General features: G+C 36.0%; 1 protein-coding gene across 2 annotated transcripts in view; it reads left to right on the top strand.

The window, feature by feature from the left end:
- The first annotated feature begins 322 nt into the window (after positions 1-322).
- Positions 323-15,869, top strand: part of LOC129306267 (protein ILITYHIA) — a 36,167-nt gene continuing 20,620 nt past the window's right edge. For both annotated transcript variants that reach the window (XM_054946757.1, XM_054946756.1), the window contains exons 1-13: positions 323-579; positions 1,966-2,342; positions 2,471-2,602; positions 2,694-3,075; positions 3,224-3,370; positions 3,586-3,770; positions 3,878-4,004; positions 4,142-4,215; positions 4,293-4,369; positions 4,488-4,524; positions 4,636-4,802; positions 5,412-5,595; positions 15,580-15,657. In XM_054946757.1, coding sequence (XP_054802732.1) covers positions 465-579; positions 1,966-2,342; positions 2,471-2,602; positions 2,694-3,075; positions 3,224-3,370; positions 3,586-3,770; positions 3,878-4,004; positions 4,142-4,215; positions 4,293-4,369; positions 4,488-4,524; positions 4,636-4,802; positions 5,412-5,595; positions 15,580-15,657 — 2,082 coding nt within the window. In that variant the 5' untranslated portion in view covers positions 323-464. The remainder of the gene's footprint in view (positions 580-1,965; positions 2,343-2,470; positions 2,603-2,693; positions 3,076-3,223; positions 3,371-3,585; positions 3,771-3,877; positions 4,005-4,141; positions 4,216-4,292; positions 4,370-4,487; positions 4,525-4,635; positions 4,803-5,411; positions 5,596-15,579; positions 15,658-15,869) is intronic.

The following is a 15,869-nucleotide window of genomic DNA, read 5'->3' as shown; positions in this document are numbered from 1 at the left end:
TTTAAGGATAAAATTACCTCACTCATTAGTATAGATTGTCCAGCATTCTTAAAAAAATTATGAATAAAAATGTATCTCAATCCTTTTCTTTAAAATAGAGTCGGATATTGAACTGTTATTGGTGAATCCAAGAAGGGTGGCATTGCCACAACAATCTCTTCAATTGGGACAGCACTTTCCGGGCCTATTTCCCCGTTGGAGTGCAGGGCCATGAAGGACTCGGGAGCCCATTGAACTAACGGACGCCTAAAGTCTAAATCAACTCATCACTTTCCCCTCTCCAGTGGCTTAAAAAAAAAAAAAGAAGAAGAGACCTCCATTTCACGCTGAGGCTTAGCTGGCCAGCTGCTTCTGCTAAAACCCTAATCATCCCTTCGATTGATTGTGTTACTGTGCATGAGGACTTCTTTCTTTACTCTCTGATCAACGCATCCACTGGGATTTCAATATCCTCCCGTTTTATAATGGCGGACGCATTAGATACCCTCATTTCCATTGCCCAATCCGTCTCAACTGCGTCCACCACCAAACGGGTTCTCATATTCCGTGATGAAATCCCATCAATTTTGAATAACTTAGGTCAGTGATCGCGTCTCTACATCTGACGTGCCACTTGCAGTTGTGAAGTGAAGTTTTTTCTGTGTCATTTTGGACATCCTGGAATGGATTTGCCCAATTCCCCCCTAACTTGACCAAGTGAACTGACATGAGTGCTTACTAGAATTTATACTGTTTTATACTATAGATATGCTGAGAAAAAGATGTGTGATGCACTTCTATCCTTACATTCTGTATAAACAACCCTAACCTTATGTTCACTGCTTATTTTAAACCAACCTGGAATTATGTCTGATGAAGATAAGCGGTCCTGACAACATCTTCTTCCACTATCGGGATGGGATAATGTGGGAGTGTTCCGTGCTTAATAGGGTTCAGTGGCAGATTCAAGGGGCACAAAACAACTGTAAAATTTACTCCGTTATCTGTAATTTTGCACCCCCTCCGAAAAAAGGCTCCGAAATATTTCTCTAATAAGATGGCTTCAGTGCTCAGCTAAGTTTGAACAGAAAGAACTACTCTTTAGTTGTAAAAGTTCGACTTTTTATTATGACTGAAGGCTGGCAGCTTTAGCTTCTGATAGTTTTGAAGTAATAGAAACGTTACCGAAAATTCTGAGTTTCTATCACATAAGTAGGATAGTAAATAATACACACACATCTTCTCCTGCAAGGATAACAAGTATGCCTTCAAACAACTCACACTTATCCTTGCGTGGTACAGTGTTAGTATTAGAAGGAAAAAAGAAGCGAGTAAAGTAAATTAAGTATTGAAATAGAACATTCACATCGATCCAGGTGGATTAGGGGAGTAAGTGATAATTTTCTTTTATCATATACAATTTTTGCTCCTTTCCAATAGCCGAAGTTGATTTTTTATGCAGATAGTTAAGTGTGCCTCCACAGTGATATGTAACTTTGCCCCATTGTATATGAAACTTTTGGGCTATGTTATCATTTTTAATTTTTGTCCCTCCAAATAATTGAATCCTGGATCCAACCCGGATAAGGTTGCAGTGTTGGGATTATTGAAAATTCGTGGAAACTATGGGTTCCATGTTTGTTTCTCTTGCTGCTGTGCAGGAGAAGAAGGACGAAATTTGGGAAGCTCACTAACCTACGCAATCCGCAGGACGCTAATTGGATATGTAGTTAGATAGATATCTTACTATACTAGAAATGCTTCCTGCAGCATTTTTTTCTTCAATCAAACTATTACATGCTGCAGATATCTTAGGGGCAGCTAAACATCTGTATTACCCTTTCACTAGGCATTCGGTTCGGTTCGGTTTAAAGAGTCATGTACACAAGCTATTGGTCTGCTTACATCTATGACTTGTTTGCAAACTTTTATATGCAAAATTTGTTGTAAAATCTCAAAAGTCACTATGATTTTTTAACTATGCAGAAATGTCTACAGACCTGTCATCGTCATTGACAGATGTGATCTTTAGAACACTTCCTATTTATGATGATCGTAGATCAAGGAAAGCTGTTGATGATGTGATTGTGAAAGCTTTACGGGAAACAGTGTTCATGAAAACTTTTGCTGCAGCCCTTGTTCAGAATATGGAAAAGCACTCGAAGTTTCAATCACATATAGGCTGCTATAGACTGCTCAGTTGGTCATGCCTTCTTCTAAGCAATAGCCAGTTTGCCACTGTTTCAAAGAATGCTTTGTGTAGAGTAGCTGTAGCTCAAGCTTCATTGCTAGAAATTGCCATGCAAAGATCATTCCGTGAGCAAAGGGCATGCAAGAAAAAGTTTTTTCATTTGTTTTCTCAGGTTCAGCTACCTTTACCATTTAAAAGAAAATGACCCTGTTTTGCTCCTTTTGGATTGTTATCATCATTTAATCAATTACAATGCATAATAGTTGATACACTATAACATGACTTCTCATATGTGTCCAGATGCCTAATATTTATAAAGTCTATGTGGAAGAACTGAAGGATTCTCGGATCCCATTCAAGGACAGTCCTGAATTATTATTGTTGTTACTGAAGTTCTCTATTCAATCTCCATCTTTATTTAGAGAATTTAAGGTGAGATTCATTGATAACTTATATATGTGCTTGACATAAAATTTTCATTTCCATCTCCTGAAACTCTAATGTACTTGTTTGCTTGTTACAGTCAGCATTTGTTGATATATATGTTCAAGCAATACTTAATGCAAAAGAAAAGCCAAGAAATAGTCTTACTGAAGCATTTTCTCCCCTTTATTCACAAATGTCACATGAAGATTTTCAAAATATCGTGGTCCCATCCTCTCTTAAAATGCTGAAGCGAAACCCAGAGATTGTGTTGGAATCTGTTGGAATTCTTTTGAAGTCTGTTAAGCTTGATTTGAGCAAGTATGCTTTGGAGATTCTTTTAGTGGTGTTAGCACAGGCCAGGCATGCTGATGAAGGGAGGCGGGATGGAGCATTAGCTATTGTCAAGAGTTTGAGCCAGAAGTCTAGCAACGCAGATACTTTAGAAGCGATGTTTAATGCTGTGAAAGCTGTTATTAAGGGTATATATTAATATAATCTCTAAGTTGACATGATTCCTGTGAAACCATTTGGAATAATTTGTTCTTATATTTATTGATTGGCTGTGCTAATTATGCTTTTTAAATATATTTTGATTTAATTTGATCTTATGAGTTTGATTCTCAATAGGCTCAGAAGGAAGACTAGCTTTTCCATATCAGAGAGTTGGGATGGTGAATGCAATACAAGAATTATCTTATTCAGCTGATGGGAAACACCTCCTCAGCCTTTCACATGCAATATGCAATTTTCTTTTATCATTCTACAAGGATGGTGGTATAACACAAGCTCTTAATCCCCCCTTCATCTTCATGAAAAACAATTCAGTTGGTTTTTCACCTTAATATCTAAACTAATTTGAACTCTGTTAGCTAAGGTGGAATGACAATCACTTGTTTGACATCCATATTTTTTCTTCACATCTGGTATTACTTTTTATTAATTAAATTCTTTCTACAGTGCTAACTTGTGCCCAAAACCTTAACTTGTAGGAAATGAGGAGGTAAAAATTGCAATTTTGTCAGCTTTAGCTTCTTGGGCGAGAAAATCTGTAGATTTGATTGAAGACAACACTGTTGCCTTTTTTGTTTCTGGTCTCAAAGAGAAGGAACCATTACGAAGGGCATTCCTACGTTGTCTACATGCTGTTTGCAAAAATGTGGATGCTACCATGAAGGTGGCTGATCATGTTGCCAGATAATAGTTTGTTTATCAACTTAATCTAATATCCAGTTTTTACAGTATACTGTCTTGACATTCAAATTTGAACTACATATGTAGCAGATGTCACCTTTGCTAGGACCCCTTGTCCAACTTGTAAAATCTGGTTTTACCAAGGCAGCGCAACGATTGGATGGAATATATGCATTGCTATTAGTTGGGAAGATAGCTGCTATTGATATTAAAGCTGGTTAGTGTGAATGAAGCCTTAAGTTGCTCTCTCTCTCTCTCTCTCTCAATTGCAGCTGTATTAAAACATTGGTTTTATTTCCCTTCATTTCTTTTACTTTGAATTTTCATTTATTGATTTGATCTTTATTTTCCCAGAGGAAACATTGGTGAAGGAAAAGATATGGTCTGTGATATCGCAGAATGAGCCTTCTCTCATCCCAATTTCCATGGTGACTATTGTGTTGCAATTTTTTACTACCTATTATACTGGTTCTATTCTAGATCTATCTGAAAAGGTGCGCTGCAGGCTTCAAAGCTGTCAGTTGAGGATTGCATGGTGTGTGTTGAACTTCTTGAAGTGTTACTTATGGAACATTTGCAGCGGCAAGTCCCATTACTAATTCAGAAAGAGTTCCCATAATCTTTCTTCATGTGTCGACCTTAGATTGTGACTTAAATTCTTATGTGTGTGTATTTTATTTTCCCCTACTTTAATTTGCAGAACATTGGCCAACTTCTCTGCCAAGCTGCTGTTACAGGTGACCCTGAATGCACAGTGCAGTATACCAGCTTCGTGTATTGACATGTTATATTAACTAAACAGTTGATATTATATTTAAAAAAATAAATAATTGTTAATTTTTTTGCAGTTAATGATCTTTTTTTTATGCCATCCGGGTTGGGATATTCGAAGAATGGCTTATAATACTGCTAGGGGGATTATCTCTTCTGCTCCACAATTATGTGAAGATCTTTTCTTTGAATTTTCTAATTTTCTTTCTTTGGTTGGAGAGAAACTTTGTGCTTCAAGGATAAGGTAACGCCTGATTACTCAATATTTAGATTTGTACTGTCTCAATTGTGGGTTCTTTGGGACAAATAAAAATTGTGGAAATATTGTGAGGGTTTGGTTCTATACTTATCTTCGCGTCAACTTATTGCTTCTTGATACTATAAATTCTACATTTTGCTTTTGTACCTGCGCAAAGCTTATGGTTCCTTTTATCCACTCTGTTTTCTTCTATTTTCATGTTTGGAAATGTTCTGGATTTTCCTTTGTAGACTATTTGCCATATTTTCATATTTTCAAATTTCAAAAGGCTTCAATAGTGCCAAAAGCTGTGCTGGATGGACCTGTATCTGTCATTGGTTTAGCTTCTTGAAGATCAGTGTCTGTTTGGTGTTGATAAAATTTCTACAATATAGAAACTGATGCTTCTGTCCCTGAGGCAGGTCCCATGCTATGATCTGCGAGCTAACTATTTTAACAATTCAATATCCTTCTCTAGTTCACTTTGCTATTCATGTGGCTCCTTGCTGATGACAATGAAGCGCCAAAACTGTGCTATATGTTTGAAGCATATTTTTGTTGTATGCATTCTTGTTTCAATCAAGTCATCCTGCTACTAAACTTTTATATCTGCAGCGACACTGATATTTCTTCCGACCCTCAAGTTCCTTTCATTCCATCTGTTGAGGTTTTGGTGAAGGCTCTTCTGGTAATGTCACCAGCAGCTCTGAAGGTTGCTCCAGATTCATTTATCCAAATAATATTTTGCTCACATCATCCATGTGTCGCTGACAGTGCAAGAAGGGAAGTAGTGTGGAAGGTAACTCTTTGTATACCATGTTATTTGTGAGGTTTTATTCTTACATGAGATTACTTTTTTGCGAGGATTAAGGGACTGTGGGGTCTTTGAATTGATGGTTTGTTTATTGCTTAGTTGATAAGGTACTTGTTGCATGATGTGAGACGTGTATGGCTGTCTAGCTATTGCAGGATGAAATGGGAATGTTATAGATAATTATAGATCTATTGATATTGTTTTGTTTCTATGTTTCTTGCTATCTTTTGATTAGTTTTGTGGGTTCTATTCTTGCCTTTTGTTTCCCATGGATCATTGTGTCTCAACGCCTTAGGATACTTTGGCAAACCTGCTCCTATTTTGCCGACACTTTTCTTGTGAACTAGATAAATGCTTTTTCATATTTATCATAAAATGATTGATGATGTGATGGTGCAAAATAAACAATGAGTTTTGATTCCTCTAGGTATGTTGTTGTAAGAATTGGTCCATTTCAATACTCACCTCAATAAATTTTAATACTGTCCTGCCTCACTTTATTGAAGATTTAAGGGAAAACACAATTTTGAGTCCCGCACTTTACTCGAGTTTTGCTGTTGGCCCCTACACTTTTTTTTGGTGTTGCAGGTCCTTACACTTCTCTTCCTCTGCACTTTAGGTTCCTACACTTTTCTCCCTCTGCACCTTAAGTCGAGGGACCTAAGGTGCAGACGAAGAAAAGTGTAGGGGCCTGCAATACTAAAAAAAATGCACGGACCTATAGCAAAACTTGAGCAAGGTGTAGGGATTCAAAATAATGTTTTCCCAAGATTTAAAGTGGAATTCAGTTTTATAATTGTTTTGACAGTTTTTCATTGCTTTTTTCCCTTATGACCTATGAGACTTCGAATCCAAATTAACATCGCCTGAGCAACAACTAGCATATATTTAGAGAAACTTCATATTAATGAATAACAGCGGATGGTGGGATTTTTAACTGAGACAATTAGTTACGTGCCAACTTTTCCTCTCATATACGGAAACTTTAAGCAGTAAGACTTAAGAGGATATGGTATTGTTGCATTTAGTTAAATCGATGTATGTTACTCTCTTGTCATTTCAAAATTAACTTGGGCAGTCAATGGGTATAATGGTTTGCTCCTATTGGGTAGTATGCTCAGATGCTCTGGGGATTGCCACTGCATATTTCACTTTTTTGATAGTAGGATAATTTTCCATAGGTTTATGAAGGAAATAGCCTTTGATATGGTATTGTTGAATGAAGAAATGTAGATCTAATGGAGGAAGCACTGTAATCACAGGAATAAGAAAGCTACACTGTAGCTCCTATGCATTTGAGAGGCAGAGTCCTAGACTATCTTAAAACTATCTTCAGATTCTCGTTACCATTTCCCACCAAAAATGCACTCTGATAACTTGCCTCTTTGGCCTCTAACACACATACAAAATACCTCAATTACCCTCTTCTAATTATCTGGATCTGCATTTGCAATTCTGGGCCTCCTCCTATAATATTGAAACTAAGGCCCATACTTAACAATTTAAAAAGAAGTGTTTGAGTATGACAAAGTAGAGTCAATTTGGAGGCCTAAGTGTGACAAAGCTAGCATTTTGATTGAATCATATTTTTCCCTGTACCACAGACCACAGTTACATTACTTGTTTTTGGAACAAGATTGAGCATTATCTAGTGAAGACACTGGGTTATTGCAATACTAATTAAACTATTTAATAAGACCCAAGCCAATATCTCCACAGAAACAGCAACAAAGACAGTAATAACAATAAATGAGGGGAAAATGCTGAGGTTTTGATATTAATAAATTGAGAGAAACCGAATCAGAGTTACAAGTCTTCCTCTGATTCTGGCCAAAACCTTATCTCCCCTGAAAGATCACAAAAGTAACAACATTACAAGCTCAAACCTCACAAGAGGGTTTACTCCTTCTGGCATTCGAGAGGCCAGTCTCTCCTTTCCATTCTCTTACAGAAGTTACCCTCTCAATACAAGCAAAAAGATAAAATATACCCATAGCATGGACAGCATGGCGTCCCCCTAGCCCATACCTCCCAAAAGATCTTAATTATGGCCAAAGATCACGTGCTATTGTTCCTTATGGCTAGAGACCGAAGGATAAACCTTTGGACCAGTCATCATTATTCTACTAGAGTCATTCTTCCCCTTTGACTTCCTTTGATATGTCTTAGTAAAATAATGCGGGGCACTATCACTATTCAAAATAGTTAGTATTACATAAAACAACAAGAAGAAGTCTTATTCCATTAGGTGGGGTTAAGTACATGGATTGCACGATACCATTGTGCTTCATCATTTATCAAACTTTTAGGAATGTTAACTAATATGTCTTGGTCAACAACTTTCATAAGTGTTCTCTTTGGCCTTCCTCTATCCCTCTTAATAGAGTTCAAAAATATTCGTTTCACTCTCCTCATTGGTGCCTCTTGTGGTCTTCTTTGTACATGTTCAAACTATCTTAAATGATTTTTTATAATTTTTTTTTCAATAGATGCTATGCTGCTTTTTCTTATATTTGCTCATTTCGGATTTTATTTTTATGTATATGTCTGCACATTCATTTCAGTATTTTCATCTTTGCTATTCCAACTTTATGTTCTTGTTGTTTCGTTAAAGCCCAATAATCTCTACCATATAACATGGCTGGTTTTATAGTAGTTCAATAATTTTTTTTTTAAGTTTATTAGGTTCCTTTGGATGGAAAATAGCTCCTTTATCTTTTCCTCTATTAAACCACCCAACTTGTATCCTATATGCAACATCTCCATCAATTTCTCCATCATGTTGAATAATAGCTCCTAAATATCTAAACTTTCTATTGGAGGTATAATTTGATATCTCAATTTCATTGCAAATTACTATCGACTGACTTCTTATCAAAATTATGATGTAAGTATGCTGTCTTACTTCTACTCAGGTGGAAATTTTTTGATTCCAATGTTCTCCTCCATAACTCAAATTTATAGTTATTTCTTCTTTTATTTCTGCAATAAAAACTATATCTTTTGCAAAAAATATGCATTTGGGGATTTTCTCTTAAATATGTTCAGTTAAAACATTGAGGATTAGGTCAAACTAATAAGGACTCAAAGATCCTTGATGTAATTCAATCCTTATAGGAAAGTCCTTTATTTCACTCTTAGACGTTCTTATGTTAGTTGTTATCCACTCATATATTTTTTGTATAGCTCTAATATAGGCAACTTGGACTCCTTTCTTTTCCATAGCTTTTCGAAATACTTCTCTCGGTGCATAGTCATAAGTATTTTCCAAATCAATAAAAATCATGTGTAAATATTTACTTTTGTATTGATACTTTTTCATTAATCTTCTTAATAGATTAATTGTTTCTGCAGTTGTCCTACCTGGTATGATGCCAAATTAATTCTCAGAAATATAGTCTCCAATCTCAACCTATACTCAATCACTCTTTTCCATAATTTCATTGTATGATTCATTAGTTTAATCTTTTTGTAGTTTGCATAATTTTGAATATTCTCTTTATTTTTGCAAATAGGAATTAAGGTGTTTCTTCTCCATTTGTTAGGTATTTTCTTGGACTATAAGATCTTATTAAAAATGTTTATAATGCACTGAAAATTTAATGCAAAACTTTGAAATTTCAACCAAATAATTTTAATAAGTAATGTGTATTTTACTCTTATAATTTAATTAATTTTGAAAAGGTATTATTAGTTAATTTTTAATTTTAATTTTAATACATGAATAGGTCATTGTTATAGATTATAGAAGTTAATATAATTTTATATTTGATTTCTCACATATACAGCATTAACAACAACAAGCCTTATACCACTAGGTGTGGTTGAATACATGGATTGCATGACATCATTGTGTTCTATTATTCATTCTTCTGACCGGTGCCTCCTACGGTCTTTTTTGTTCGTCCAAACCATTTCAAATTTTTCTTAATAGATGCCATGCCCACCTTTTATCTTATATACTTATTTTGAATTTTATTTTTTAGTGTATGCCTGCATATTCATTTCAACATTCTCATTTCTATTACCTTAACTTTATACTCCTACTGCCTCTTTAAAACTCAACATTCATTACCGCATAACATAGCTGGTCTTATAGTAGTTTGATAAAACTTCCTTTGAGGTTTATCAGGTACCTTTCGATTACAAATAACTCCTTTAACTTGTCTCCATATAAACCACCTATTTTGTATTCTACTGGTCTTATAGTAGTTTGATAAAACTTCCTTTGAGGTTTATCAGGTACCTTTCGATTACAAATAACTCCTTTAGCTTGTCTCCATATAAACCACTTATTTTGTATTCTATGTGTAGCATTTTCAACAATTTTCTCATTATGTTGAATAATAGCTTTTAAATATCTAAATTTTTTCTCTTGAGGTATAATCTAATTTCCTAATGTCACTTCTAAATTACTATTGACTAACCTCTTATCAAAATTACATTGCAAATATGCCGTTTTACTTTTGTTCAGGCAAAAATCCTTGGACTCCAAGGTCCTTCTCCATAGCTCAAGTTTGCAATTAATTTCTTCTTGTCTTTGCAATAAGAACTATATCATCTGTAAAAAGCAATTTTCTTTTGGAGTGTGCTTAGAACTAGGTCAAATAAATAAGAACTCAAATGATTCCTGATATAGTCTAATTCTTATAAGATGTGATCAGCAGAGCAATTGAGGCTCTGCTTCTTTGTTATTGGGGTTTTGAACAAGTACATATGGCCATAGGCTAGGTTAGAATCGTAAACAACAAAAATCAGATTAGAATATAATATTATTCTCTAATATTCTAAGATAATAAAATCCCTAATAATCAGGAAAAATAAAATAGAAATAGATACGAGGCTAATTAGGTTTTCTATGATGGAAACTTAGAGGGCCCAAGCCACTTAGGCATTGAGCCAACACTACCCCTTTTGCTTGTGAATAGACGTCCATGTTTCCCAGCTTGCTTGTTAAGTTTTTGAACTGGGCTTGGCTAATAACATAGTGAGAATATCTGCAATTTGCATCCTTGCAGGTGCATACTTCACATCAATCAGCTTGATATCAATTTTCTCTTTAATAAAATGTTGATCTATTTTGACATGCTTGGTGCTGTCATGGTGAATAGGGTTATTGACAATCCCAATGGTGGCCATATAGTCACACAACACCTTTATCGCGCCTTCATGATCAATATTCAACTCCTTGAAGACCATTTCAAGCCACAATCCTTTGTATATTCCATGAGTTGGGGGCACAGAGTTTAGCCTCTGTACTACTTAGTGTAACAACATTTTGTTTTTACTTCTCCATGTGACTAGGTTGCCTCAAATGAATGTAAAGTAACTTGTAGTGGACCTCCTGTCAATTACAGATCCAAGTGCAATTTGCATAAGGGTATACTTCAACTCTTCTATTAGAACCTTTTCTAAAAACTAGGCCTTTCCCTTTCCTAGGTGAGGACTTCAGGCATCGTAAGATCCTAAATATAGCAGCCATGTGATCTTTGTTAGGTTGACTGGAAAACTGAGTTACCATGCGAATTGGAAGAGCCATGTTGGGATAAGTATGAGATAGATAGGTCAATTTCCCAACTAGTCATTGATATTGTTCTTTATCAACCAGAGGACAATCTTCTCGAAAGCCTAGCTTGAGAGAGAGATCCATAGGTGTAGCTGCTGGTTTACACCTTGACATACCCATTTGTTGTAGAAGATCTAGTGCATATTTCTGTTGCACTGAGATCCCATTCTTGGAATGTGCCACTTCCATCCCAAGAAAATGCCTTAATGTACTGAGATCTTTTACCTCAAATTTAGAGGCAAGTAGGGCCTTCAAGTGTTGGATATCATAGAGATTATCTCTTGTAATAATAATATCATCTACATAAACTATCAATGTAGTTTTTCTTCCATCTTGTTGTTTGATAAACAATGTATGATCTTGGATGGCCCATAGCATTGAGAAAAGGGGTAAGGTCATGTGCTAAACATCCTATTGGGAATTTTGTTTCTTATGAGAGATTATCTCCTGTTATGTTGAGGATTTGAGGTAGAAGTGGATGATTGGCATCTGTTTAGCTGCTGTTCAGGTGCTTCTACAGATGCATTATGCTCTGTGGTGGTCATTTGTTCAGAGATTTCAGGCTGGTCAGACCTGTGTTGCTCGTTATTTGCTCCAGATGACCTGTTACTGGAGGATGGTCAGCATGTGGGTGAGATTCAGGTTGGGCTGGTTCAGGATCAGGTTCGGTCAAGGGCTGGAAATATGAGGGTTGGATGTAATTTGGTGGCTGAATGGTGGTTGACAGTTCTGGTTGCGTAAAATAGTATGGCTGTTCGCTTGATACAGTGTCTCTCCACCTCTGAATGGGCATTTGTGAGAAGTATAGAAGATGTTCATGAAAGGTAACATCCTTAGAAAAATGATATTTATGTGTAGGAGGATGTATGATGCTTATGCCTTTTTTGGGAGTGAGAAAAGCCTAGAAAGACACACTTTAAGGCATGAGCATCAAGTTTAGACAAGTGGGAGTTATGTATGTTAGTAGCACAACCAAAAACCTTCAAGGGAAGAGAATGTAATAGTTGAGAAGTAGGATAATGTTCAAGACTTCAAGTAAAGCCTAAATTGGAGTCTTGAAGTTAAGAACTTTTAAGGGAGAACGATTGATGAGATAAACCGAGGTAAGTACAGCATCACCCCACAGATATTTAGGAGCATTTGTGCCAAGTAAGAGGGAACGTGTGACATCAAGGATATGACAATTCTTTCGCTCTGAAACACTGTTTTCTTGTGGTGTTAAGGACATGATCTTTGGTGAAAGATGCCATGGGCAGTGAGGCAATTGGAAAAAGAAGTGCTAAAATACTCTTTCGCATTGTCATTTTGTAATGTTTGAATTTTTGTGTGGAATCGTGTTTCAATCAGGGCATAAAATTGTTGGAAAATAGAAAAAAATTTCAAATTTATCTTGCAAGTGACAAATCTAAGTGAGTAGTGTGTGATCATCAATAAATGTGACAAACCATTGTGCCCATAAATGCTAGTCCCCTAAGAGGGTCCCCAAATGTCATAATGAATAAGGTGGAAGGGATGCGAAGCTTTATAGGTGTGGGTATTTTTTGATAAAGCAAATATCATAGCTAAAAGAAGATAAATCTTTATTCAAAAATTAGGGATACAAATGTTTAAAATAATCCATACTTGGATGATAAGCAATGTAGTGCAATAATTTTACTTCATTAATAGTAGAAGCAGAAACCAAAGACTCAAAACATTGAACAGATAAAGCAGAAGCAAAAAGTGCAATGGTGACAGTATTAGGCTGTCGTTTGAAGTAGTATAAATCTCCTTCACAATCATACCAACTGATCATCCTCCCTGACCTTATATCCTGAAACATACAGCCATGAGATTGGAAATTAGCATTTATAGAGTGAGACTTCGTAAGCTTGCCCATAGACAGCAAATTATAGGCTAGCTTAGGCACATAAAGAATGTTTTTCAACTCAATATGGGGAGAAAGGATGATTGTGCCCACACTAACAACATCAATCAAGGATTTATCAATCACTTTGACAACCCATTTTTCTGTACAAAAATGAAGCTCTTTAAAAGAATGATATCACTTGTCATATGATTAGTAGCCCTGGAATCCACAATCCACATGTTAGAACATTGCTCGATAGAGGAGTATGCAATAGAAAATTTACCTGAGGTGCTGGCCACCAACCTTGTGGTAGCACTTGCTTTAAGAGTTTGCTCCTTATCAAGAGTGTGAAGAAGCTATTGAATTTATGCCTTCAGCTGGGAGAAGTCAAAAGTAGGGGTATCATTAGTAGAGGCAGCACAACCTTTACTCTCTCTCTTGCCTTTAGACTTCTCATTGTTGAAAGGACCATGAATCTTCCATCAAGTGTCTTTCGTGTGGCCAGCTTATTGTAGTGGTCACAATGGGGATGGCCACCATTCTTGGATCATTTGTTCCCTTGAGTGACTATAGCCGAGGATTCACTGGAGGATAGAGGAACAGAGGCTCCGGTGACTCACTTTCAACTCTCTTCTTGCCGAACGGCTGAGAAGATTGCATAGAGAGAAGGAAGGGGTGAAAGGCTCAAGATTTGACTACATACCTCTTCAAATTTAGAAGTCAAGCAAAGTAAAAATTTATAAACCCTTTCTATCTCAATCAGTTTCTTATAAGCCACATATAGACTTCATTAAGGTTAAGTTGTTGCCATAGTTGAATCAACGAGTTGTAATACATGGTCTTGGTCATTGTGCCCTGTTTCAACTTATGAAGGCAATTGTTAATCTGAAATAAAACTGCAACATTTGAAGTAGAGAAGTAGAGTTCATGAGCAGTTTCCCAAATGTCCTAGGTGGTTTGATGGAGCATGAAATTCTTACTAGTCTCAAGAGTCAGAGTTCAATAACCAAGACATGACATGGCTATTTTCAGCATGCTAAATAGCGTACTTAGCATTATTGATGCATGTGGAGAAGCACGGCCATCAATGTATTCTTCCTTGCCTCTATCGTCAATGAACATTAGGAAGGATTGTGACCATTGAAGATGATTATCTCCATCAAGTTTGTGACTGGTGATAAGAGAGGCGAGGTTGCTATACTAGAGGGATGCTTAGCACCAGTTGAGGGTTGTCTAGGGAGAGTTGTATTAGGGTCAGGGACGGTTTCTATGTTGAACTACCTATATTGGCTGAATTGGAGAGGAGGATCACTCATCGCTCTAATACGATGTAATCAGCAGAGTAATTGAGGCTTTGCTTCTCTATTATTAGGGTTTTGAACATGTACATATTCTAATACATAGGCTAGGTTACAATCGTTGACGATAAAATCAGATCAGATTGTGATATTATTCTCTAATATTCTAAGATCATAAAATCCCTAATAATCAGGAAAAATAAGACAAAAACAGATACAAGGCTAATTAGAGTTTCTATCACAAAACATAGAGGGACCAAGCCTATTAGGTGCCGACTTCCGACATAGGAATGTCCTTTGCTTCACTGCTAGATGTTTTCATATTAGTTGTTGGCCCCTCATACATAGCTTTTATAGCTTTAATATAGGCAACCCGGACCCCTTTCTTTTTAAGGCTTTCTAAAGCACTTCTCTTGGTACATGGTCATGAATTGTTTCCAAATCAATGAAAATCATATATAAATCTTTACCTTTGTTTTGATACTTTGCCATTAATTCTTTTAGTAGATAAATCATTTCTATAGTCGCTGTGCCCCACCATGAAGTCAAATTGATTTTCAGAAATACCAGTCTCCAATCTTAACCTATGTTCAATCACTTTTTCCTACAATTTCATTGTATCACTCATAAGCTTAATCCCTCTATAGTCTACACAATTTTGAATATCTCCTTTATTTTTGTGAATAGGAACTAAGGTGCTTCTCCTCCATTCTTACTTATATATGCATGTATTTTTAATAATTTTATAAGGAGATAGGGTCACTACTTAGGCCAGAATAAACGGAATGGAAAAAAGATGGGGGATACATTATGTGTGGACTTTCAAAGTTAGTGGCCACTGTTCTTCTAATTCTTCGTAGTGTCAGACAAATGGAGTCTAAACTTCTAAGTAAGGAGGTGTAACTGGTCTGTCTATGGAACTTGATTGGTGGCCTGTTTGCTGGTATCCCATTCCATCCAAAATCTTTATTTCATCTCTTTTACTGTCAATAGAAATAGGACGAAGGATTTTTCAAAACGTTTTTCTTTGTTCAGTCTTGAATGTTGGTAATATTAATTTGGTTTTTCTCGTTTCCTCTGTACAAAAGGAAAATACCAGTGCACAAATGTGTACCTGTGTTTTTATGCATTCTGCATGATCTGTGGATGTTTTTTTTTTGGGTCAAAGATCTGCGGATGATGTTGATTTCTAGTTAATGCATACGGCAGTATTTTTTTTTTTGGCTGGTGATCTGACTGTTTGATTTGGCTTCCAGAGGCTCTCAAAGTGTCTTCGAGCAAATGGGTTTGATGTCATTGATATCCTTTCGGCAAATGTGATGAATATTTGCAAGGTAATTGTTGTACTGCAATGCACAAATTGAAAATCTGTTCTAAAAGATTATTGTAATTGTGGGAATATTATGTTATTATTGAGAATTATTAGCATTTATTAGGATCTCATTAATTAGGCTTTATTAGTATTTATTACCTTTTATCTCTCTTGATGTATATATATAGGACCAGTGTGTACATTAGAATTGCAATGAGACAATACAATTTTTTC

Source organism: Prosopis cineraria, unplaced genomic scaffold, assembly GCF_029017545.1.
Source record: "Prosopis cineraria cultivar Desert tree isolate PC_DT_omini unplaced genomic scaffold, ASM2901754v1 PC3, whole genome shotgun sequence".
In the NCBI taxonomy this organism is placed as follows: Eukaryota; Viridiplantae; Streptophyta; class Magnoliopsida; order Fabales; family Fabaceae; genus Prosopis; species Prosopis cineraria.
The sequence above is the reverse complement of the archived record's forward strand: the minus strand, read 5'-3'. Positions and strand labels throughout refer to the sequence as shown.